Genomic DNA, 27,069 nt, shown 5'->3' with positions numbered 1-27,069 from the left:
TGATTGCCATTCTTGGATTTCCAATTTGCTAGCAAATCGCGGGCTTACTTGTGTTGTAAGAAGAGTTGGTTTCTGAGTAACATAATATCCTGTCTACACCATCTCAAACTAATCCAAACCTCCTTCCTCAACTGCTTTATAGAGAAATAACATTCTGCAATTTAGTCTTTTATGGTCCATGTAATTTAGCAGCATCTCATCTACGGTCTGTTCCTGCCATGCACACAGTACTATGAGGAGGTTTTGTTGTGGAGAAATCTCAGAAAAAACAAGCAGAGTCTTCACAAAGACTTTGTTGGACAGTTATCTTATGCTCGATAAGCCATAATATTAATCATTTGCTGTCTGTGTCGCCACCAACAGTATTATTAAATTGTCTGATTACAGATAAACATAAAAATCTAGGTTTATTAGTTCCTTTAGAAAAAGGGAAAACTATGACATTGATTAAGTAATTGATTACAACATTATTTCACCACAGTTTCTGGCTCCCTGCAGCACTGTGACTGAATTAAGCTGGGTTACAAAATGAATGGACATTTAAAAAAATAACAAATGCAAAACGTTTAAAAGCACAGACAATATGAAAGAACAAAAGCCATTGCATGTGTCAGTGTTTAAGATGTTCAGCCTCTAGATGGCAGCATAGGTCAGCTAACAAATAACCAACTGTATTTTCTGGTGTGTTCCCTCACCTCACAATGGACTTTTATCATTCTTTATATTGCGACTGCAAAAATAAGAAGCTAACACTATATAAGCCATAGGTGAAATGATATTTAATCACATCATCACCCTGCCTTGGTCAAACTCACTTTAGATCTTTAACTTTTCAGTCATTCTGTGAGTTTTAAAAACTAATTTCATCCAGCCCTAATTCAAAGAAACGCTACGGTTGTTGAATTTCATGAGTGCTGTGCCCTCAAAAGATCATCATCTCTTTGGTATAAAATATAGGATTGGAGAAGTGCCCGCTTTTATTTTTAAGATTTTTTTTTAAAAAAAAGCAACATAACATTTCCATATCCTTCAATTAATGAACTTATCCTGTCCGTATTGTCTTCAGATTTTAAATTTTAATCATTGACATGTTTCTTTAGACTGATTTTTCGAGCAAGAGGGGTGCTGGAGAATTATGTGAATAAGCAATGGCGAAAAATTGAGAACGTGATAAAGCTAAATCTGTGAAACAGACACTGAAATGCAGCCTGAATCTGTCCACGTTACTGCACTGGTAAGTAAGTTACATTGTCCTGGCTGACTCAGCAACAGAAATGATTCACTCTGTACCAATAGTCATACCATTCCATTTTCTAAATCTTCCTATTACTAAATCATTCTGAATACTGGGGAGTTCAAAGAAGGAAACAAATATCAATCTGCAGGTTCCATTTGTGGAAACTACAAGCTGTGCCTGCTCTACAGAATTTAGATGTTGCTGCCTTTTAATATAAACCTGACATTATCTTACAGACACCTACAACCTTGTTATTGACAGCAACCGCTCTCTGTAATCCAGGCCAGAAGCTCTTATGTGTGTCATGGGGGTGGCAGATTATTTTTTTTTTGAGCTTCTGTAAAATTTCAGCTTCTCCTTGGGGAGCAATAAAGTATAATCTATACACATGTATAATACATACATACATATAATACACATACACACCCTACCTACATAGATACAAACATATGCACTGTACATACACTAACATCAATGCATACACATAAAATATGTTTAACTTTTGGTCTATGTTTAGCTATATCAAGCATACAGAATATTATACAGATAAAAGATACTGTATATAGTAGAAACCCAATATCTGCAGTCCCACATTATCCACAGTGAACCTGTAAGTGTAATGCACTGCTTTTCCTATAAATTCACAAAAGCTTTTCCATGAATACTGTACTGAGCACATAAATACTAAACTTTTAACCAGTTATCTTTTAGCATTTAATTTTTTACTTCATATTAAAAGGTAACTACAAAAATACTAATTTTTACTAATTCCTAAAACTATTGTACAATTTAGATATATAATAAATGATGTACCACAAAAATAAGTGGTAATCTGTATTTTCATTTCTTTTAAAATAACATTAAATTCACTAAGGTATGAAAAGAGGTTCAAAAGTAATATTGTATCATATACACTGGCAAAATCTTATATGTATAAATTTTTAACCTGAACTGGCCAGGGCCATCAGTTTCCTTTAAGTTTTCAGTTATCCAACATAGCTTCAGTCCACATTTCCTCAGATAATGCGGGTTCTACTGTGTAGCTAGATAGATATGAAAGGCACTATATGATAGATCAATACTGAAAAGCTAAATGTCTGTTATGCGCTAAAATTCTTGGAAATTTCCAGATAAACGAAACGAAAAATGCCGTTTATTAATGGATCAATATGATGAGACTGGAGAAGGGGGAAAAAAATGGAGAAAACCACAGTTAAATTTTGCATTTAATAGTCAAAAAACTATTCTTAGAATGTCAAACAGTTGTAACATGTCCAACTTTTTTTTAGCATCATGGTTAAAGTCCAGCCTGTATACCTTATTAATCTTGAGATTATATACAGTATATATATATATTTTTTATATAAAAATGTATTCACAAGAAGAAAGCTATATGTCACTGATTAACTGAGTGACAAGAAATTCTTGACTATTTACAGACAACCCAAGGACAAATGGTTTTTACTGATGGATCGGTCTCATGGCCCCGAGGTCCACAAAAAATCATCTTCACTAAAAAGTGAAAATAATCCTTAAAAAACTGCCATGAGGTTTTATTTTTATAATTAATACTTGGAAGCATCTTTTCACTCCTCAGGTGTCCTTTCTAGTTTGATTTTAAAGTAATCTGTTGTATAAGCTCTGCAAATTGTATCTGCTTGATTGTATACTATGTTACTTTCATGAAAGAACAGTAATATGAAATAAAACACACACATTTGGAAGTGTGATCTTATTGCCACCCCAGTGGTTGGGGAGTAGCACTCGAGTTACTATTAATGTCTTCAGTATTTTATAAAAACTTCTCTGTTCCTACCTGTGTTATCCTTTCCACGAGAAAAACAAAATGGAGAGTGGAAGCCTCTATTGCTACTAGTATACAGAATACATTTACACACAACAAATACATAGACAAAAGTTTTACTAACAAGGATACATACATATATACCATTTACACATACACATTTTACATTATATACACACACACACTTTACATATTTATACACACAGAAACAGAATGACAGCTAAGGAGAAATGACAATAAAGAGGAATATCTGCTGCACGTTATGTTAAATCATATATATAACTATATGTATGTATGAATGACTATGTACAGTACGTATACTTCACACAACACAGGAATGGGAGATAGAGTGACAGATACTCAGTTTTGTATAGTAAAGGATAATTCAAAGCACTGCACATTTCTCAGCCCATAAAAGCTGCAGGCTGCCCCATGAAGGACTTGAACTTGCAATCAACTCTTGAGCTCACAATTCACACAAATCAGCCACGACTGGATATAAAGTAGTCCTGCTTCCTACACTTTGTGAAGTTTACACTGGCACTCCTAACCATGCAACTGTGCATCTTTTGAAAACAAACTTTACTTATAATTAATAATAAAATGCACACATCTCTAATATCTTGTATCCAGCAAGGTTTAACATATCCCAGCTCCATATAAAATTTCAATTTGTTGTTGCACTCTTAACTACTAAATTGAGTATTTTCACTCCTACATGAAGTACTTTTGAAAACATTGTGTGCAAACAAAATCTAAATATTAAAACATTCAATAGTATGCAGTCCCAACCCGTTTTAAAGAAAACTACAGTAAAGTGTCATTATGCAATGCCAACTATAGGAAGGGGTGGTGGAATGGTGGAAACCTACCCCACACAAAATCTAATCAACTTTACTTTACACTCCATCTGCATGAAAATAAAGACCAAATGATAAATGATCATTTATTTTTTCTATGGCTATGTCCACACTACTTAAGAACATTTTTAAACCAAAATGGCCTCTGCCATTTGCCTTAGCATTTTCACATTTTTTCCAAAAAGTATCTCCATTCACATTACAACAACTGAAGATGCAGATGACAGACGTTCATCTACACTGGGCATGTGCACACTGGTGGAGAAATCCTTGAAGAGGTGGTAATCCTACTGACCTTAAGATTCATCACAAAATTGTAGCAACCTGTAAACTGGCATTTTGTGTACATACAGTATGCAGCATTCTAACTGTACAAAGCAACATTTAGGTGCATACAGGTAAGCAACACAACATGTGCCACAGACAGCAACTCTTCTAGGCTCGCTATGTTGGAATGTGGTTTTATTCTGTGAGTGGTGACAAATCAAGTGATGAGACATCGTAATGAGCAGAACCCATCACGGAAGAGCCTGATAATAAGCAAGAACCAATCAGACAGTTTTCACCGGTCCACACTGAAACCCCAAGCTGGCATTTTCAGAAGTATACAACTCTGAAGAGCATTTTCAAAAGTATTTATGTTTGTGGGTTGACTAAATAGTGTGGACAGAAGGTGAAAACCAAGACCAAAGTCTGTATTTTGAAATGAAAACATACCTGTAGTAGTGTGGCCAGGGCCTAGACCTGGCTGCATTACATTAACCTCTTTGTACTCAATCTTTCAGGACTTGGTCCATTTATACCTTGAGAACTCTGACAATCCTGTAGGCCCATTGTATCTGGAGAATGTGTGGTTTGTCAGCATTACTTGTAGCTTGGTAGATTAGTAGTATCCAGGCCTTAGACATTGAAACACTGCTCCTCAAACCCAGTGTCATTTGTCTTACCACAAGGTCTTGCAACAAGTCAGCTTTAATTTAAGGGGTTTACCAAAAATATTTTATGAGCCATTTAGGAATGACAGACATTTTTATGGTCCCCCCTCATTAATTCATTAACTATTAAGCAGGTAAAAGGTCTGGAATTTGCTAATGGAAGCGGTCACTGCGAACTGTCAATATGAGATCCACACAGCTGTCCATGCAAGTAAAAACAGGCCTTCAGTGGGCTGAGAAAACAAAACAAACCCTTTAGAAAGATAGCAAAAACACATGGAATGGTCAAATAAACCATTTGGGACATTCTTAAATGCACTGGTGAGCTCAGCAACACAAGAAGGTCTGAATAGTCATGGAGGATAACTGTTCTGGATGACAGAATTCTGTCCTTGGTAAAGAGGAGTCCCTTTCACAACTTGTAGCCAAATCAAGAACACTCTACAGGAGGAAGACCTGTCACCTACCGCTAGACCTACGCACTGATCTTGAGGGTAAATAAAAAAAAAAAAAAAAAAATGAAAAAGTGGAATGAAAGGATTAGGAAGTTAAAAACATTTTTAAAAATAGCAAAAAACAGAGAGAAGTGTCATTGTCAGAGTTACGAGTGAAGGTCAAAAACTGAAGAAAAACAAATAGGCAGTTCTAGGTCTAAGACACAAGGGCCAAAGTTCAAAACCAGAGTTATAGCGGAGACTAAAAGGGTCAAAACCAAACAAACAAACACAGTTCTAACAGTTTTTAGCTAGTTTCACTACAATGTGGATTCATATACAGTTTCTACTGCACTCTTCCTACTTTTTGATGAATGCCGTTGATCAATCATAACACATGCTGGTTTCCTAACAGACACGGCCTCAGATAAGTGGTTACCAATTATAGGGTGCATTCATAAAGTAGCATACCATCTGGAGACCCACCTCAGCATATGACCAACAGTTTACAAACACACACCTGCTGTTTCACATTGATGAAGAATATCACCAGCAATACATTAAAATCTCATTTGCTAATTTGAAAGTCAAACTATTTTAAATAGCAGCTTTGACAGTGCATTAAGAACACAACAAAATGACATCTCAGCCTAGAACTCCTTTTTGTAACAAAGGGCATTAGTCAAAAAAGGGACATGGGTTTCAGAATAAGGAACACACACACACAGAGCACAGTATAATTAATTAGAACTGAAGCATGATGGGACAACTATTAAGCATATTTGAATTCAGTAGATACATGAAAAGTGAGAAATTTTGAACTAAAGGCAGTGGACAGAATGTTTGTCCATAGACACTCTGGCCGGGACCACAATAAAAGTGCAAGCGTAAAGTAGTCATATAATTTATACAGACACAGCCCTTTACTTGGAGATTTTCTATTGTGTCCATAAAAATGACTTATGAACGCTTTGAAATCACTCCTATTTTTTTTTTTTTTTTTGACACCTCCTGACTCACCAGTACAACAAGACCCCCACATACAATATACTGTTCGATGCATCTTCATGTATGGTTATGGAAGACGTTGAGCTTTTTGGTGTTTCCTTCCTATTTTTGGCCACCTAGACCTGAAAAATACTATTTTTTTGGACATTTTACGAGTAGAATTTATGCAGAAAATTAAACCCTTATGACAAAGTGTAAGCCAATTGGTCTCTTAAGCAAAAATGAACAGAAAGATGTGTGCATTCCACATCAACCGATTCCAGAGGTCCACCCCCCAAATAGAAAACAAGAGGCCAAAGTACTCCTTTTCACAAAACTATGAAAAAATGGGAATTGGTAAAATAGGCACATGGAGCATTGATATGATATTTCGAGGCTGATGATCGTGAATATGATAAACATTTTCATTTTTGACTCTTTGTCAGTAGTCCTAGTCTTGTAAGAGCCACTCCCAGAAGGCTAAAAATGATAAACTTAAGACACAAGCATGTGGGCTATCATATTAGACTATTTAGAGGTCAAGGATTAGGGTATTTTTCATTTTTGACCCTTTACTAGGGACCTTGGCGTCTACGGATCTCCATCAAAGGGTGCAAAATAACATATTTCTATTATAATCGAGAATATTTAGAATTTAAACATTTAAACTAAATCACCCCTTTAATTATTTCAAATATATGATGCAATTATTCTTATTTATTATATGCTTAATTCCTCATGAAGTAAATCATTACATCTCTTACGAACACTACGGCTTAGCTACATTTCAGAAATTTTTTGTATTATAATTTAGTACTACACAAATATGTATTCAAAATCAAAAAATTAAAAACTGATAATTCACAGATGATTCAACAGCACCAATTGAGACCCACACTGGCTTTGAATTCCAATCTGCCTTCATGCTAAGCCCTCACTGCAGTCCTCTTTTGGCTTTCTTTCATGTGTTTGTTCTCTTTCATTCTCTCTTCCACACAATAGAACACCCCCTCCATTTTTTTTTTTTTTTTTTTTTGCAATTGATCATTTCCCTTTTTTTCATCCTCTAGCGTGTGTGCAGTTAGGAGCATCTCTTTGTGCGTTCCTGATCTTTCAGCTATTGACCTCCAACCTCTGTCCTCACACCCTCTACTTGCTGGTTGCCATGGCAGTGTTGACCCTTGACCTTTCTCAGGCACCTACATCTGTCATTAATTAAATGACTGAGCCCCTGAAAAAGAAAACCAAAACTGTTTTTTCTTTTTTTTTTTTGAAAATTTAAAAGCAAAACCTAGAAGACCTGTTTGAAGAGTCTTTTTTGCTTACATAATCAAGCTCCTTAAATATCGGTATTCATTTCTTTTTTAATTTAGCCTAGTTAAATGGCTATATTGTTGTATTGATTTTGCACAACTCTCCAGCTGTAAGATAAATAAGCACTAGGCAGGGCTCCAATGCTATCTCAACAACTATGCACCAGAAGACACCACCCAGAGTCAGCTCCGAGATGGTACTTGGCTAACCCAGTGTGAGCAAATGGCATGCAAGAAAAATTAATGATGTATTAATTACATATGTAGTGGTTATACAGTATATGAAAACACATACCCACTCCTCCATGCTTTAAACCCAGTTATTCCACTACAAGACCACTGGCAGTCATTTGTCTGTTGAAGCAAATGGTAGAAACTAACTCTGAAGCAAATATCTATCCATCACATATAACAGTCACACAAACCTATACTGGTTGGGAAAACACAAAAATACCACAAAAATAAATACTAAGCAATATAACCAAAATGCCCAGAAAAAAATCCACGTTGACCATAGCAGATTCCTTACCAATGTTTACTCCCAGAAAAAACAGCAAAAAAGTAACTTCTTTAACAAGAAAAAAAAAAAAAAGTTGCTAACAGAAACGTTTCAATACCAAAACGTCCACATAAATACAGTAGGAAAGTTGTGCTTAGTGTTCACTAATGTACTGACGCAGATTTCGTACACATCCTTCGAAACCGTCACCAACACACAGTCCAGTGTTGCAATCGGGAACGTAAAGGCAGGCTTCTTTTTGCATGTTTCTTATATTCTTTTTCTGGTACTTATGCATGAGAGCATGGAATGTCAGTCTGATCCACATGATGAAAGTGCCCCTTCCGTTATTAAAGGCTACCACAGAGCAAGGCTTAGTGACTTCCACATTCCCCCTGACACAAACATTGACAGGTGCTGCATTGTCAACAGTACTAAGTGGGATAACATTTTTTACGTCCTTCCACCTCCAATCAATTTAACTTTTTTGCCACACTGAAGCTTCATGTGACCGAATTCACCAGGCATCACATTGCAGTTTAGTCCCACAGTGCCGCATTAATCAGTTTCACAATCTGTGTCAATGCCGGATTACATTGTCACCACTATCGCTTGATTTCAGTTTGTTCTAAAACTGGTTTTACCATTTTATTTGTTTTAAATGCCATTGTCCATTTTAAAGGTTCCACCCCACTCATGAATATTTGTTACCATAGCATTGCAAAACACAGAAACATTCATGACTCTTTCAGCATGATGTTATTTTTTTCTAATACTGTAGATTGCAGCAGAACACTGTCCCGATTCATATTCAGACTTAACACTGTACAGTTTAAGGCTTAACCATTTTTACATAGACTTAAGAGCCCGGGAGATGCTTGAGGATAACACCAAGAAGGTTAATATAGGTTATCTCCATAACAGATGGAGAAAGCCTGTGCACCACAATGCTGTCTACTTCTAACAAATACTTTCTCAAAGAAGTGGAAAGTAGCACAAATTTCATGAAACAAGGATAAGCCAAAAATTATCTGTAGTAATGTTCAACTCTTTTACACTGTGGCTGTAAGAGCTTTGTTTGTTTGTCCAAGTTACTGCAACACTGATCCAAACTGGACTGGTTAATTTATGGCCTCTTTATACGGACTGTTCCCTTTTCCATTCACACTAAAGACGAGCACTGTGCAGTTATACATTTTTCACAGGCTGAAAGATAAGATCACAGATTCATCATCAACTTTCAGCACACTATGGAAACCAAATTTTGCCACAATGAAATGTCTATAAATGGATTAACAAGTTCAAGAATGGCTGTAGAAGTATCACCAATGAAAATCACTCAGACTGCTACTGCTACTACTGAGTCCTGCCACGTGCAAAAGTTCGCTGACAACACTGATATCAAGGTCTGCATCAGGAGTGGGCAGGAGGAGGAGTATAGGAACCTCATCAAGGACTTTGTTAAATGGTGCGACTCAAACCACCTACACCTGAACACCAACAAAACCAAGGAGCTGGTGGTGGATTTTAGGAGGCCCAGGCCCCTCCTGGACCCCATGATCACCAGAGGTGACTGTGTGCAGACCTATAAATACCTGGGAGTGCAGCTGGATGATAGATTGGACTGGACTGCCAATACTGATTCTCTGTGCAAGAGAGGACAGAGCCGGCTATACTTCCTTAGAAGACTGGAGTCCTTCAACATCTGCAATAAGATGCTGCAGATGTTCTACCAGACGGTTGTGGCGAGCGCCCTCTTCTATGTGGTGGTGTGCTGGGGAGGCAGCATTAAGAAGAAGGGCACCTCACACCTGAATAAATTGGTGAGGAAAGCAGGCTCTATTGTAGGCACGGAGCTGGACAGTTTGACATCCGTGGCAGAGCGACGGGCACTGAGCAGGCTCCTATCAATTATGGAGAATCCACTGCATCCACTAAACAGTATCATCTCCAGACAGAGGAGCAGCTTCAGCGACAGACTGCTGTCAATGTCCTGCTCCACTGACAGACTGAGGAGATCGTTCCTCCCCCAAACTATGCGACTCTTCAATTCCACCCGGGGGGGTGGACGTTAACATTATACAAAGTTATTGTCTGTCTGTATACCTGCATTGTTATCAGTCTTTAATTTAATATTGTTCTATATCAGTATGCTGCTACTGGAGTATGTGAATTTCCCCTTGGGATTAATAAAGTATCTATCTATCTATTTGCCCGTGATGGGATTCTAGCATACAGTATGTGGCCATTAGTGACAGTTACCTAGGAGAATGTCAAGAGAGTTCTGCTCAAGTAAAAAATTCAATTCAATTAATACATTACAAAGTTTTCACGTAAACTTGTATTTTAACATTTTCACAAAGGAATGTCACCAGGGACCTAGAATAAACGGTTTTATTTACACTGCCTGGCCAAAAAAAAAGTCACCACCAAAAAAAAAGGTCACACACTCTAATATTTCGTTGGACCACCTTTAGCTTTGATTACGGCACACATTGTGGCATTGTTTCGATAAGCTTCTGCAATGTCACAAGATTTAGTTCCATCCAGTGTTGCATCAATTTTTCACGAAGATCTTGCATGATGGGTGCATCACTTCATCTGCCTCTCTTCTTACCCTGATGCGCCCATCATTCTGGAACAGGGTAAATCTGGACTCATCAGATCACATGACCTTCTTCCATTGCTCCAGAGTCCAATCTTTATGCTCCCTAGCAAATTGAAGCCTTTTTTTCCGGTTTGCCTCACTGATCAGTGGTTTTCTTACGGCTACACAGCTGTTCAGTCCCAATACCTTGAGTTCCCTTCGCATTGTGCATGTGGAAACGCTCTTACTTTCACTATTAACTCTTTTAGGGCGGATGTCGACTTTTGTCGACAGGAGGGGTTGAGGGTGAATGTCGACAAAAGTCGACATCCAGGGATAGAGGGCGACAATCAGCTGTCAATGGCTACAAAACTCACTGTCACGTCGTAGGCATTCTCTCTGTGCTTGGAGGAATGCTAGACTCGTTGACTCAGCAACCAATCCTTGCGTGTGCGTGAGTTGCGAAATGTAAACAATGGCAAGATGGCATCGACATGTCACAAGGGAGCGAAGCGAGTGCAGAAAAGAAAACACTTGGCAGACAATGTTTTGCGCATTATCGTGGAGTCGGACTCTGATTTTTCAGAATCGGATTTTATTGACAGTGATCAGGAATCGAGCAAGAGAGTGAGAAGCTGGCATCAGCTGATCGGACACCAGCCGATGCGGCGCCAGCTGATCTGCTGCCAGCTGAGCGAATTCGCGCAGCCGATGCATCTACGGCAAGGTTCGCGTGGGAGGAATACACAGACATTGATCCGTGACTTCACAAGACGACATGGCTTGCTGTTGGACATGACAGATCACCAGCTGCTGAACTACTTCAGGCTGCTCTCTCCTGATGCTGCTTTTCAGCTACTGTCAGACGAGACAAACAGGTAGGCAGAGAAATTTTTTGAATCGCGGGCTGCACTTGCGTTGCATTCTCGTTTTTCAAAGTGGAAACCCACAACAAAAGACAAGATGAAGTGCGCTGTGGCATTACAAATAGAGATGGGACAGAACTGGTGATATAACTTCAAGGAGCATTGGTCCAAACGTGCTTTGTCCCCTGGTGGCTTTGGACAGGTTATGCAGCGTGATGATAGGTACGTGATGCTACAAAGTTTTATTCACTTCTGTAATAAACAGAAGCAAATCCCATGGGGTGAGCCAGGCTATATAATGCCATGCATAAAGTTCAGCCCCTGCTTGACATTGTGGAACCAACATAGAAACAATTTTATCAGCCTGGCTGTGATTTGTCTGTGCATGAATCTATGATAAAATAAAAGGGACACCTTTTTTTCTGCAAATATATGCCAGACAAGCCCACAAAGTATGGCATAAAGGATTTTGTACTGGCAGAAGCAAACACCGGTTTCTGCCTGAAAGTAATTACATATACAGGAAAGTATTTCTTTCAAAGAGAGAACTGTCCCTTGACAAGTCAGGTTGTGCTGGAGCTGCTTCAGGGCTATGAACATTTGGGTCATGTTGTGTACATTTGGACAATTTTTATACATGCCCAGAATTGTTCATGGAGCTACAGAGCAGAGGAATTGGAGCTTGTGGCACAGTGAGGGTGAACAGGAGACACATGAAGCCAGACAGGCTGAAGATCAAAAGAGGCGACAATACGGTTTTTATGCGGGCGGATAACTTGGTGGCAGTGGCATGGCACGATGGCAAATGGGTGACTTGTCTCTCTACAGTACACACTAACAGTATATGTGAGAAAGTGCAGCAACAGACAATTGAAAAGTAGGCACCAAAGAAACACATATTGTAAGCAGTGTAATGTGGCAATGACTGAAATTGGCTGCTTTGAGCGAGATCAGACTTTGCAGGACTTTGCTGTGTAACATGTATGTGATATGTATGTGAAATCATAGAGTATGCAGGCTCATACAACATGCAAGACAGTAACATTTGTCAAAAGTAAATATTTTTTGTTGATTTCAATTGCTTTGTGATCTTTTTTTAAAAAAAGTTAGTTTTTAGAAAAATATTCAGCCCTGGGGGGAAAAGAAACGAAAAAAAAATTATCCCTAAAAGAGTTAAACATAGACCTGAGTTCTACTGTTGTTTTTCTTCGATTTGATTTCACCAAACGCTTAAGTGATCGACAATCACGATCATTCAGGATTTTTTTACGGCTACATTTCTTCTTTGAAGACGATGGGTCCCCACTATCCTTCCAGTTTTTAATAATGCGTTGGACGGTTCTTAACCCGATTTTAGTAGTTTCTGCAATCTCCTTAGATGTTTTCTCTGCTTGATGCATGCCAATGATTTGACCCTTCTCAAACAGACTAACATCTTTTCCACAACCACGAGATGTGTCTTTCGACATGGTTGTTTAAGAAATGAGAAGCAACTCATTGCACCAGTTGGGGTTAAATAACTTGTTGCCAGCTGAAAGATAATCGCCCATGCAGTAATTATCTAATAGGAGGCTCGTACCTATTTGCTTAGTTAAATCCAGGTGGTGACTATTTTTTTTTTGGCCAGGCAGTGTATATGACTCCTGCTTTGTTGTGTAGCAGCTTCCACAGAAAATCCTATTGACAAACAAAAGGGTACCGCCAAACAAATAAATAAATGGAAAAAGTCAAAACCATTCTACCTTGTCGAAAAGCAAATAAAATGACATACTTTACTAGCCAGTTATTTGACCACCACTAATCATGTGTTCTTTGAATGGAATGCAAAGCACTAGAGAAAGCTAGGAGATTACAAGATAATGTATAACAAAAACAACAGACTGGAAAAGGTTTCAAGGATTCTAGCAGAAATGCATTATGATAAGAGACTTCCACAAACTTGATGCATTGCATGAAAAAATCAATTGGCATTGATACTTCTTGAATTATGCAAGAACATCATAGACAACATGTCTCTTCTGGCCTACTTGCCTGTCTCCCTTGGAACGTCGTTTCTGGATGCCCTTTCCTTTGGGTCTTCGTTCACTTCCCACGCAGAAGGCTCCACCAGGCCCAGTCACTCGTAGAGACTCTAATCCTTTGGTTGACTTCTTAAAAGTAAACTCGACTGCCTCTCCTTCCTTCAGGCTGCGGAAACCTTCCATATGTAGTTTGCTCTGCAGAGAAAAAGGTACAGCATTTATTCCATGATGGGATAGGCAGAGAGAACTAAGCAATGACTGGGATCATAGAAGACATCAGTTAGTCAAACATTCCAAACACTAGAGAGTGGTCTCTCCATCTCACATTGTGTCTGCCATGTGCGATTGGAGACTTAAGGCTGGTTTCACATTACTAGGCTGAAGTGAGTCAAATTCAATTTTTGCATTAGTGTGACACAAATCTGATGTTTTGATGACTGTGTGGACACTGAAATTCGATCTTATTAAATCAGATTTGAGTCGCATTCATATGAGGTTGTAAATCAGATAAATATCCAATTTGACTTGAATGAGAACGGTCACATCAGAATTCATGTGTTTTTTTTTTTTTTTTTGCCAATAAACAAGGGCTGCACGCTGTCATCAGCAAGCAGTGTGGCTACACAACAATGGAGGAGGGCTACAGCTATGACAAAACTCATGGTCCCACCACTGCTGGCTCCTTACTTATACCCACACACCTCTCGGTGCAGCAGTGCGAGCAAAAGCTAGCCATGTGGATCTTCTGAACCTAATAATGTACAGCTGACCAATTGTTTGCTGTCCTCAAGAGCAAAAGGCATGCATACACTAGCTACTAATGCGTCCATTTTGTAGGTTTAATACCAAGAGTCATCTCATAAATGTGACGTTTGTTGTTGAAGGGGACACGGATGATTGAGCACAAATGCGTTTTTCCAACCCTACTTATTTGGTATAATGGAACATCCCCTGTGGTAGAGTTTCTCTTGAAGGGTGCAGCTTTGAAAACAGAGTATTTTCAGTATGGAATATATAAGGTGTGTTTGAGAATTTGAGGTAAGGCAGTTCTACTCGCTAAGATTTTCACTGGACTCTGGATATATGACAGTGTCCCTATGGCGCTGGATACTTAGATGTTATTTTTTTTAACAGGCAGGCAGTGTGTGGTTGTGGCTAAGGTTCTATGGTAGAATTCCTACCTCCTCTGTGCTCCAGTTGTACAAAATACCCATAAACAGATGTAACACATCCTTGCTTTATAAGTTGCCTCGGACAAAGGTATTGGACAAATGTACAAAAATCATAGCAGCAGTGGGAGAATGGACATAACAAAGCATTACTTTGAGAAGTAGCGTTTTATAAGTGGTATGGGAAATATGAGCCTCCCCATGGGAAATTCATCACATGAACACCCTTTTAAAACAGTTGGTCCCAGGAGAACAATTTGGACGTAACGGTTACCAGAATTCACAGATGTGCGACACAGTGCTAGCCTCTGACTTGATTTTAGTATTTAAAACAAAAACAAATATAATCAACTTGGCAAAAAAGCATTCAGGGTTTACATTGGATTCAAAGTGATAAGACACCTGCTTAGCACATTTGTATTTTCATGATCACAAAAAAAACAAAACTACCGTTAATTGCTTTCTTTGTAGATCAAACAGCAAATGAAGTGCGACTTTGTGTTTCTCCCACAATGCACGTGAAGAGAAATGATGGGTGTGACATCATAAATGACAACTCAATAAGTTCCCACTGCACATGAAAACCGCATTGGCCCACCACCTCCTCTTTAGCCACTCTGTGTCTCACTCGCAAGAGGTGAGAAAAAGCAGAATAGACACTTCCAGCAAAGGCTGTCAAGTTCAGCCAGTTCCCGAATTGACAGGCCATTTCGCACTTTGGCCGCGAGACGTGGCCAAAGTCCGAAGTACTAGAAATGGCCAGCATATATGCTACTTTGGCCAGCCATTTCGTGAAGTGGCGAGAACTCCCTGGTCAAAATCCGATGTGCTGATGTAAGACTGTCCGCTCAAGGTGAGAAGATGCTTAAAAATTTTCAGATGCAGATTCAGAAGTGAGTTTTCCATTCTGCATGAGAAAATGCTCAAGGCGGGTCTTATTCAGCAAAGCGGACGCCACTTGAGACGGCCTTCCCCTCGCCCAAACACTTACCTTAAGTTCAATAAAATAGGTCCCTGATGTTAAGTCACTATTTTATTGCTAAAATAACAGAAATGTGAAATCTACTTATATACCTGATCTTAATTATTGTGAAACAACCAAGAGGCGTCTGCTTTCTGAACGTGAGCCGCCAAGGCTACACTCAACGCAATTGCACTACTAAGTGCGCAACAAATCGCTGCTCATACCTTTTTCCTTCTGACTTTGGCCGATCGCCCCATGCCATTTCGCAAACTGGCTGGCCAAATCCCGAAATCGAGGAAAAGATCGGACATTGGCCGGTCAATTTACAGCGACATTGGCCATTTCCCGCTTTGGCCAATTTCGGGTTTTGGCCGTAACATATACATTTTGATTATTCATTGTCTGCCACTGCCATTTTCAAACATCACTTTAATGAGAAACCAGGTTCAGGTTTGGTAGAACAGCTTCAAAGCGCAGCCTTTTCAAACAAAGCCTGATCTGTAAAGCTCTGTTGAAGCAAGGCACATATTTTCCTATCAACTTGAATACCAGGTTTGCATTTCGCCCTCTTAGACTTTCATACATGTAGCATCACTGTTACTAAATACTTAATTGTGAAAACTCTATGTCAATCATATCCATATTACTGTTATGTGCCTAATATAGAAATGCACAGCCACCAGAATTTAAAAGAATGCTTCACCTGATAGTATTTTATTTTAAAATCTGTTCAAACCTTTTAATCTCATGTTTTCATAGAGTAAATCATATTCCCTGATACAATGAGCTTCAATGGTGACTCAACCTGAACCGCAGCAAACAAAATCAAAACCTCTTATGAAAAAAAAAAAATCAAATTACTAGTGTTGCATGATCCAAATGTCAGATGCAATTGGGTATTTTTGGCAAAATTTTGTGAAACAACAGGTGGCATGTTCAGTTGATAAGCTTTTGAATTGAAGGCCTCTCTCTCATCCCTTTCATGGGTCTGCTGGCTTTTTTCAAAGGTGGTATGTTGAAACTATATTTACATTTACTTGCTTAGCAGATACTTTTAATAAAAGCGATTTATAAAAGAGGTCAACATAATCCAGTAAACATCCGCCTGGAGGATTTCTTTGGAACAAAAGTTACAGGACAAGGTTAAAAATTGACCATCACAAGTGAACAGCCCAGAACAAAATTCAAGTGAGTTACAATTCCTAGGTTACAGGATACACACACAAAGAGACTGGTCTAAGATTTGATACCACAAGGAGGTGGCATCACCAGACACTGTTCATCGCAGACTTGAGTGGTTGAGAAGGAGCCTAGGACCTCACCTGTGTCTCTGTGTACATAGGTGCTGAACCATTGACTATTCTGTAGGAAAGCATCAAGGAATTGATCTTAATATGTGCTGCTACAGGAAACCAATGTAGTGATCTAAAAAGAGGAGTGACACGAGCCCTTCTCGGCTGCTTGAATTCCAAATGTGCTTCTGTATTTTGAATGATCTGAAACAACTTGGTAACACCTACTTGTACTTTTGCCAGCAGAGTGTTCCGGTAGTTCAGACATGACACAACCAAAGACTGGACCAGGAGTTGTGCTACATATTCTGTCAGAGTACAGCTTGATCTTGTAGATACCGTATTGAGTGAATCTGTAAAAATGAGAGACCATAGCAACATGGTTCTTGAAGGGCAGCTAGTCATTGATCACCACCTAAATGTTGCATACCAACTTGTCAGGTGTAATAAACCAAGATGAACAGAGAAGGGGTGCTGAATATACAAACAAGCTTGAATAACAAGAATGTACAAGGGTTGAGCAGGAGATGATGCTCTTTCATCCAGGCTAAAATAGGAATGAGACCTGCAGAAATTCTAGCTAATAGTGTGTGCTCCTCTGTAGGTATGGCTGTGTATTATCAGCATAGCACTGACAAGAAAAGCCGTGGGACTTGACAATAGGGCCTAGCAGATGAGGCAGTGCAGATACGACGCCGGTGAGCTGACCTTTCTGCTTGTTCATAGATTAAATTACATTAGGATGCAGAGCTTTTAGCTATGAGGCAACACTCTGGAATGATCTACTTTAACCAACAGTATAACAAGAGGCTACGGGGTCTCCTTATAATCATTTTCTCATTGTGCCACTTGTTAAAATTCTTGCAGAGACTAACCACACTCTCCGACCCCAAACTACTCTTGGCTAATGCTGCCAGGATAGGCCCTGCCCTCCGGTGACCTTAAACGGAGATGATCAGCAGTTGTATAGTTGTGGCAGGTTTGTTTGGCACTTAAGTCTCCAGTTTTCTTTTTCTCCAGTTCCTTGGGACACCTTGAAAAGGATACGTTTCACCCCCACGGGACTAAATATCACAATTTGCTTGTGCCATGGTCAATTTTAAATTGTGGCTGATTTGAGAGATTATAATCAAGGACCAAGACTGAAAAAACAAACAAACAATAAAAGCTGATTTTTCCATGAATGCGTGTCACTTTGTTATTTTTTATTTTATCCAATGTTTGGACTTTGATATACTTGTAATTAATGAATATCTTGCTGGGCCAATAAATGGAAGTGCACTTTTTATAGAAAAAAAATTGAATATTCAGATTTATTCCATATAAAATGGATTTTTCTAATATACAATAGTTGGATTGATAACTGCTCCACTTCCTGATAAAATGTCAACACTGAAAGCAATGTGCTGCTAAGATGTTTCTTTCCCAATTTCATAAAGTAAATAAGTTAATTAATTTTGAACTTTCTAACCTCTGATAAAATGACTGAAGTAGCGAGGTGTGTTCACAAAGGTTTTAATGTTGACTGCCAGTGCTTAAGTATATTTAAGCACTCGTTCCTTGTAATGTCAAGCCGTGTGTTTACGTGCGCCATAATAACCCAGTTATCCACAGAAACTTGGTTTCTAAAATACCATGTAAACCCTTATTCTGGTTAGAGAAACAGAGTTATTGGTGTCTGAAAAACCAGGTTACCAGATGTAGATTTCTCTGCGAGTAACCCAGTTATTTCACCATGTAAACCCTTAACCAAGCTACTATAAAGGATTTTGTAGTCTTTGTGTGTCCATTGCTCTCCGTTTACATATGTTAGCTTTGCACATGCCTTCAGCAGCCACACGTGGAAGAGTCCACAAGATAAATTTCCTGAGGCAACTGCTTGGGTCAGCAGGGCCATCTTACCAGCGTCATAGGCCCCGGGGCAAAGTAGTGTGCTAGGGCCCCTGTTTTAATAGCAAAACAGAAACATACATAGGCATCAGAAACTTCATGGGCCCACAATCAGTGCCCATACGTTAAGACAGTCCTGCAGTCGGATGATCAAATTATTGAGACCAATTATTTCATCCAGGAGACAGAATATTTCATAAATTGCTAAATCTATGCTGATGAGGTGAACACACAATGTTAAACTGAGCAGCACAATCTCAGTAGCAGTACTGGGGCAACACTTTAAATGTAGTGTGCATTACATAGTTCGATTACTTTTTTTACAGTAACAAGTAACCTAACGTAATATTTAATTTTATTGAAGTAAAAAATACCTGCGTTATTATCGCAGCAGCAGCAGCACTGGGTGTAACACAAGAACACCATGTACCGGTGCGCCACTCCTGTGCAGAGCTCAATCAAACAGCCCAGCAGAAAGAGTGTGGTGCAAGCAGTCCAGTAGCAGAAAACTATAAATAAAGTGAGAGTTTAGTTCTAACCCAGCTATTTGCTAAAGGCATGTTGAAGCAGTGCGACCAAATGATGCAGCTGCCAGTGTTAATACTGCAAATTATCGAGTACTCAGATGTCAAAAAAAAAAAAAGGGAAGAATGTTATTTACTTCACAGCATGTGAAGGATTATGTGCACTCATAAAAGACAAGAAAATGATCGCAGGCCTCATGCTCATTTTTGGATTAACGCTGGCCGATGAGGATGTTCAGTTCTTTTTTGCACAGTTTAAGTCGGAATGTTTTGCCAAACTCCAGAAGATTACTTGCACATGTAAATGCAGAGTTGAAAAAGCAGGTTTCTGCCTTAATCAGGTTACTCTCCTAATCCCGGTTATGCATGTGCATTGTGATGGACGGCCAGCAGCTCATCCCGGCCGACACATCCAAGACGCTAGATGGCGTCTTCCCTGCAGCATGGAGGTGCCCCAGATTCCCGCAGAGCACCATGGGAGATGGAGTTCGGCTTCACAGCCCTACTGGGTACCATGGGTGCCATCGTGTGACGCTGCAGGGAGATGCGGGGATTTTTATTTTTCCCTATAGCCTGGAAGAACTCCCATGTCACGGGGATGGAAGAACAAAAGGCTGATGAAAAATATGTCTTCATCTGACCCGAAAGTGCTATTGAATCACATGGACTGAAGGACAGGAGCAAGGACTATGCGAGACCCAGCAAGAGGAGCTGGAGTTGGGAGGTAGAGTGACGGAGCTGCTGGGAGAGGAGAAGCGATTTATTGTATTATTAATTTATTGTTTATTGGGGCGATTGTGGTGTCTACTGTGGCCCAATATTGAAAAGAAATTAAAAATATTATTGGTGCTTTTACTTGGTGTCCTGGACGTTTGTCTGCGGGGTTTGAGGAGCGACAGCGCCCTCTAGTGTCACAGCATGTAAACACACACTGAACGACAGAGCAGTTCTCTAAATATAAAAATATTACAGATTACCACACACGCAGAAAAATAGCATGTTCAGTAAGACAACAGCCCTCTAAAAATGTACAAGATTAGTTCATAAGGCTATATGGCATTAGCTGTAAAAAGCGTTAGTTTCAGCAGTCGCTGAACTTTACAGCTGAATATTGATGGCATATCCTGAATCAGCAGGTTTTTCAGCATTTTGAATTTGAAGTGCTAAGCAGATCAAGAAACCAACACCGTAGCACCAAGGGAGCACTTAAACATGCGGCATTGATTGCTTCAATATTTAAATAATGGAAATAAGATGATGAATAAATTATGACTGCAGCCATAGTTTAGAACGGGCAGGATTTAATTTTCTTGGTTTCTAGAGGAACAGGAGTATTAAATTGTCATCATGGTGTTGGCAAAAAAAAAGGCAAAATATGGCAAATGAAACACTCATTACAAATCTAGAAAACTATAACTTAGAGATGTGTACAGGAAAAAGAGCTTTTAGAAGGGAAAATACTCAGCCAGCATGTTCCTAACATTACATCCTACATACCTGACGGTTACCTAAGACGTGCTTTTGCAGAATGTTTGAATTCTCTTTCACAATATTAGAATAAAAACACTTCGCATAGGGGGGCATTTTAGTTGAGCAGCCACACAGTACATGTGTAAGTGTTCAAACGACATTACAACACATTGCCATGAATATGCCCACTTAATAAACCATAAACCTGAGGCTGTAGTGTTGTCTGTCATATACATTCACGGCATTGCTCCGATTCACTCAATTACTAAAAAGAAAGGAGATTTCAGCTCTAAAAGTCCTTTCATCGGAATGCATTTTAAAATGGCTACAGTAGCATAAAAACTGGAAGGTAAAAAACAAACTATTACAATTGGAAGTGAAAGGGAAATGTGAAGACCTTTTCTTTATTCCATTTATTTGGCTGACACTTCCATATGAACATGCCAAAGGGCATTTTCCCACTAGTTCTGCAGCTGGAGTGCATGCATCGTCTTCCCAGCCTCAACCACTGCAGTGGACCACTGGCTTATGGTGACCTCCGCCCACACGTGACCAACACTGAGTGGCAGGCCGCCACAGCCTGTCCCAGGAACACTTGTGCCAAAGGCAATGAATGGCATGCCGGTCCATTATAAAGCACATGTATAATAATAAAAAAATAATAAATATATAGCGCCTTTCCCATGTTCTAGGTTCTTCATTAGAGTCTCAGAAAGAGCAGTCAGGATAGAAATAAATGTGTCCATTTAAGGAATATTCCACCCTAAAATAATATTTTTTTTTTCAGATTTTACTTACCCTATGTACTTTCCCTTTAGGGATTAATACAGTGTACCCAATACCAAAAATATTTTGTAGTGGTAGCCAAAAAAAAATTTATAACCCTGTTTTTATGCAGAACAGAGAGGGGAAAAAAATGTGTGATATAATAGAAGCCATTTGTGACCAATCTGTACAACAATATGAAAAAGGTCAAATAAAATCTCCGGTTACTCATGTTGCATAATCCAAATGTCAGTTATCAGAATTAGATTTATTGGCCAAGTATACACGCATACTAGGAATTTGACTCTGGTTTTGGTGACTCTCCAATGATAAGTTACATAATCGACACACACAGGACAGTTAATCAAACACCAAAAAAAGACAGCAATGAATATATATATATTTATACATTTACATACACACACGTGTTCTGTTCTGTGTATTGTATTGGCCCCCTTCTTTTTGAAACTCTCTGCACGCCCAACCTACCTGGAAAGGGGTCTCTCTTTGAACTGCCTTTCCCAAGGTTTCTTCCATTTTTTTCCCCTACAAGGGTTTTCTTTGGGAGTTTTTCCCTTGTCTTCTTAGAGAGTCAAGGCTGGGGGGCTGTCAAAAGGCAGGGCCTGTTAAAGCCCATTGCGGCACTTCTTGCGTAATTTTGGGCTACACAAAAATAAATTGTATTGTATTGTACAATTAGGATTATAGATTTTGCATATTCTGATGGGATACATGTTCTCCCAAATTCTAAGCATTATTCATCTATCCAATCCAAAACCCACATTTTCCATTTGTAGGTCAGGTTGAGCTGAAACAGGATTCAGCTCTGGGTAGAACTTCATTGTGTTGCATGTTAGGATAACTCAGGGGTAGGCAATGTCGGTCCTGGTGAGCCGCAGTGGCTACAGGTTTTCATTCCAACCCAATTGCTTAATTAGAAACCAATCAGTGCCAATCTCCGACCTTATTTAATTTTATGGCTTGTTAGTCTGTCCAATGTAAGGCTCTTATAACATAGACTTTTTTTCCTTTCCAAGGATATCATCCAAATGATTTGAAGCCTAAAACAAATCATTTTCAGTATGTCACATTCTATTAAGTGTTTTATTAAATCAAACCGTGCATGATGAACACACACAGATGTAATTGGAAAAAAGCTAGCTGGAGAACTGCTGGCTGCTTTGTCTTTTACATCTTATTGCTAATAAGGAGCAATTAAAACACTGAATGCAGCAGTTTACAGTTGAAATAAGCAATTAAGGTTGGAGAACCTTAACAAGCGAGACCACTAAAATGAAGCCTCAAAATGTCACTTAAGCAATATGTGCTTCATCAGCAATAATTGAGTTCTTGTTAAGGAACTGGGTTGGAACAAAAACCTGCACATACTGCGGTTCTCCAGGACTGACATTGCCCACCCCTGGGATAACTGGTCTGCTGGTGAAGACTTTGGTTTAATGTGTGAATTTGTTCCAAGTTCTTCCTAACAGTGTGGAGATGTGGTTCAGTACAACACATTCAGTTTAGAAAGCTGACACGACACAAGGCAAAATATCAGAGGAAAAGTAATGAAAGATACTTTACATCTGTGTAGCAGTGTTGTTAGACACAAGATAAGCAGGATTTCAATTTAGAGAATTTTGTTTTTACTAAAGTCTACTTCTCAACTCCGGTGCCTAAGATTTACTTCCATTCAAACAGGCAGCAACACTCTTTATTTAGGCATTGTTGTAAACTGTTGCTGCGGTGGGTTGGCACCCTGCCCGGGATTGGTTCCCTGCCTTGTGCCCTGTGTTGGCTGGAATTGGCTCCAGCAGACCCCCGTGACCCTGTGTTCTGATTCAGCGGGTTGGAAAATGGATAGATGGATGTAAACTGTTGAATTTGAAAACCTACTCTTATATTACGGGTCCCTTGTGCCCAGTGCTGCCACGATAGACTCCAACTCTCTGGGACTGCAAGTCCAGCTGTTCTTCCTTTTTAAAATTTTCAAAGACTGCCAGAGTCCAATGAACACCAGACTATCACAGGCAACAATCTTGGAGCCGCTGGAGTAAAGCCACTCACACACAGGAAGAATACACAAGCCCACAAAAAGATTTGATCCAGGGCCATCTTGCAAGCATCACAGGCCCCTGGGCAAAGCAGTGCACTGGAATCCTATTTTGATAGCAAAACAAACGTACATAAGCATCAGAAAATATCTTAGGCCCCCCGGCCAGTGCCTGTTGTGCTCATACATTAAGATGGCCCCGACTGATCCAGCGGATATCAAGCAGTAAACCTAAACTCAGAGTCCTCACCGACAAACCAGGGCTGTTCAAAAAACAAGAATTCAAATAGATAAGCTCAAAAAAAAAATTAGAAAAATAGTAATTTTATTATTAATAGTGATGTTATTCATATTATTAACATTGGTATTATTACTATTGATATTGATACCAATATTCTTATATTCATCATATATACACAGTGCAGTGAAAAATGTTCCTTGTTTATCTGCCCGCCAGGAGCTTTTCACCATTTGTCCCCATTTTTGACAGTATGGGGTTATCAAGTTGTTCAGAAAAAATGTTGACATTATGAAGCCGCTCATTGTGTGTGTCATTTGCCTAGTTATTACCCATCCAATTTTGTGCTTCTTGATCTCGTTTTAGCTCTGGATATGAGATGTGGGCAGTGTTTAAGGGTGGTCCTCAACGAAATCTCAAATCTGTAAAAATCTAATAAAGTGAGATTACAAGCCTTACAAAATTTGCATACATAGAGCACAGTGAAATTCTTACTTGTGCGGCCATTCAACTCTCAACACGTCAACAGCAAAAATGTGCAAAATAAAGAGACTGAAATATTTGTAATCAAGGACGTAGTATTCTTGTCCATTAAATCTTCTTTTCAGAATCAAATTGGGAACACCATAACCGTGAAACAGTCCTACATTTGCTACAATTGCACATTAAGGACCAAATTAAAATTATGATCAAGGAAAAACACTAGCGCAGACACACACGCACACAAACTGATTCACCTTAACACAGACCATTAAAGTTAGATTTATTTAATGCATGCATGGAAACAACCTATTTATTTATTATCCTCGGACACATAGCCAGCAGTTAATGGCTTCCCTAACATCTCCCATTAACAATTACTGATATATTGTTTGAGCCATCTCTACGATGAGTTCTCTCTTTTCATTCAGTTTTTTTTTTTTTTTTATATAAATATCCCAAATATATTTTTCACACGTGCGGCACAGAGAAATTCATTGTGTGTGAAGCATGCTGAACATCAACATTTATCAATGTGAAACCATCATACAACCAAATGTTTTGTCAAGTCTCTGGTGACGGAGTGAGGGTGTATTGCCATTCTGCTCATTTTACCCAGGAGCGGAACACAATTAGTGCAGGCCCCATTAGCGACACCTGCTCGGAGCTAAGTGCTGCATTCAAGTGCGACGGGGGACAGCAGAAATAGGAGCATCCCCAGTAAGAAATTTCAAGTGAAAGTTCTTTAGAAGTTGTAGCTCAACAGGATAACAATTGGGGGGGAAACAATACCACCAGAAGTACTCAAGTTGTAACACACGTCTTAAAAACAAAAAACAAAGCCAGAAACTGCATTCTTATGGTTGAAATGTATGGCATTATAAATGCCTAATGCATTTGGTTTCAGCAGATCTTCAGCGGCCTTGCATATATTGTAAAATGCCAACTGGAAATTCATGTGAATGCAACAAAGTGAGAAACAGACACCATTTGGGGAAAATCTGAAAGTTCTTGAAGCACATAAAACTCGTAAGAGCTGCCCCAGACCTGGTGCCTCAACTCTACCATAGTAATACTAAAAATCTGATGAGCGCAGCTCGCATCTCCCTAAATAAAGCTTTAATAATTTGATCTTATCAAAACTCTTTCCACTCTATTTATATGCCTATGGCATACATTTTTTTATATCTTGTTCTCTGTTGCATTGATGCTTGCACCATAATCCTTGTATTTATTATAACTTGCTTTGCATCCGCTAAATAAATAATATGTTGTCTGCATCTCTGTGAAGCAAATCTAAAAAGCAATAGGCTTCTAGGCTTCACTTCAATTGTGTGACTCAGAGTCTGAGTCCTCAAACATTCATCCTGACACTAACGGACATCTCTTCACGAGGGGTCAAATCCCATTCACAGATGTCTTGAACATGAAAATCTGCTGAGAACTCAACATTTTGACCCCATCTCTGTACTTCCCTACACTGCATAGGCAAAACAATCTAGTACAGCATAAAAAAAATATTACAGTAATCCCTCGCTACTTCGCGGTTCACTTTTCGCGGATTCACCACTTCGCGGGTTTTTAAATACAAGTGATTGCCCGCCTATCGCGGAAGTTATGTTCCAGACCCATCAGCAACAGGAGAAAATCCGCGATATAGAAAGACCATATAAATAAACATTTTTTTAGTTTAAGCCTTAAAATACCCATCCCACATGCTTTAAACACATGTAAACTTATAAAACACACTTTGTTAACACATATGATATGTGGATGTAGGGCTAAGGATATGAGTAACATCTCACTATTATAAAACATTTTAACTTCACACAAGACAAGACAGTGAGACAGGAAAACAGGTGATGTACAGGCTTTTAAATTATTGACACGCAGAGCGACAAGCAGCACAAAGCCAGCACAAAGTCCACTTCTCCTTAGCGTTCATTCAGCTCCCCACCCCCTTGACAATGCGAAGTGGCAGGAGCGTACTACGCTTCCGGGGAGGGGGGTTTTGAGCGAAGGTGCGTTCAGCTCTCACACACCCACACACACACCCACACACACACACTCCTCGTGCAGAGCGACAAGCAGGCATTTTGGCAGAAGCAGCACAAAGTCCATTTCTGCTCAGCGTGAGTTCAGCTGCCCCCCTTCACAAAGCGAGTGCAGACACATTGACGTCTGATCGCTGCGTGCAGTGTTGGTCTGCGGTGTTTAAGAATGTAGAAAGTGTTTAAGAGCATAGGAAGTGTTTATAAGAGCGTGGGAAAGGTTAACAAGAGAGTGAGAAAGGTTTATAAGAGTCTGGGAAGGGTTTATAAAGCCTTAAAATATGTATAAATAATAAAATAAATATAGGTCGCTACTTCGCGGATTTTCACCTATCGCGGGGGTTACGTTCCAGAGCCAGAGGGATTACTGTAACTGTGGAGATCAGTGGCAAAACGTATAGTTCACATGTGGTAAAATTATAAAGTTTAAAACATGTAATTATGCCAGACTCATGGCACACTCCAAATGGTGATCAGTGGGAACCTCACGAGGATTGTCCAAGATTCACAGTGCTGAATGGCAAATCACTCATCCACTTTCTGACCCGCTTACTCCAATATGAGGGGATGACCGGGTGAGAGCCCAAGACAGGACCATCATTAGACATGTCATATTCCCGTACTTATCTA

At 39.3% G+C, this 27,069-nt stretch overlaps 1 protein-coding gene across 1 annotated transcript in view; it reads right to left on the bottom strand.

Moving 5' to 3' along the window:
* The window catches only part of LOC114665035 (protein lin-28 homolog A-like), a 79,465-nt gene that overhangs the window by 6,966 nt on the left and 45,430 nt on the right, over positions 1–27,069 (bottom strand). The window contains exon 3 of the mRNA XM_028819397.2: positions 13,554–13,738. Coding sequence (XP_028675230.1) covers positions 13,554–13,738 — 185 coding nt within the window. The remainder of the gene's footprint in view (positions 1–13,553; positions 13,739–27,069) is intronic.

Source organism: Erpetoichthys calabaricus, chromosome 14 (assembly GCF_900747795.2).
Source record: "Erpetoichthys calabaricus chromosome 14, fErpCal1.3, whole genome shotgun sequence".
Lineage (NCBI taxonomy): Eukaryota > Metazoa > Chordata > Cladistia > Polypteriformes > Polypteridae > Erpetoichthys > Erpetoichthys calabaricus.
This window is presented reverse-complemented; position numbering and strand designations above follow the sequence as displayed.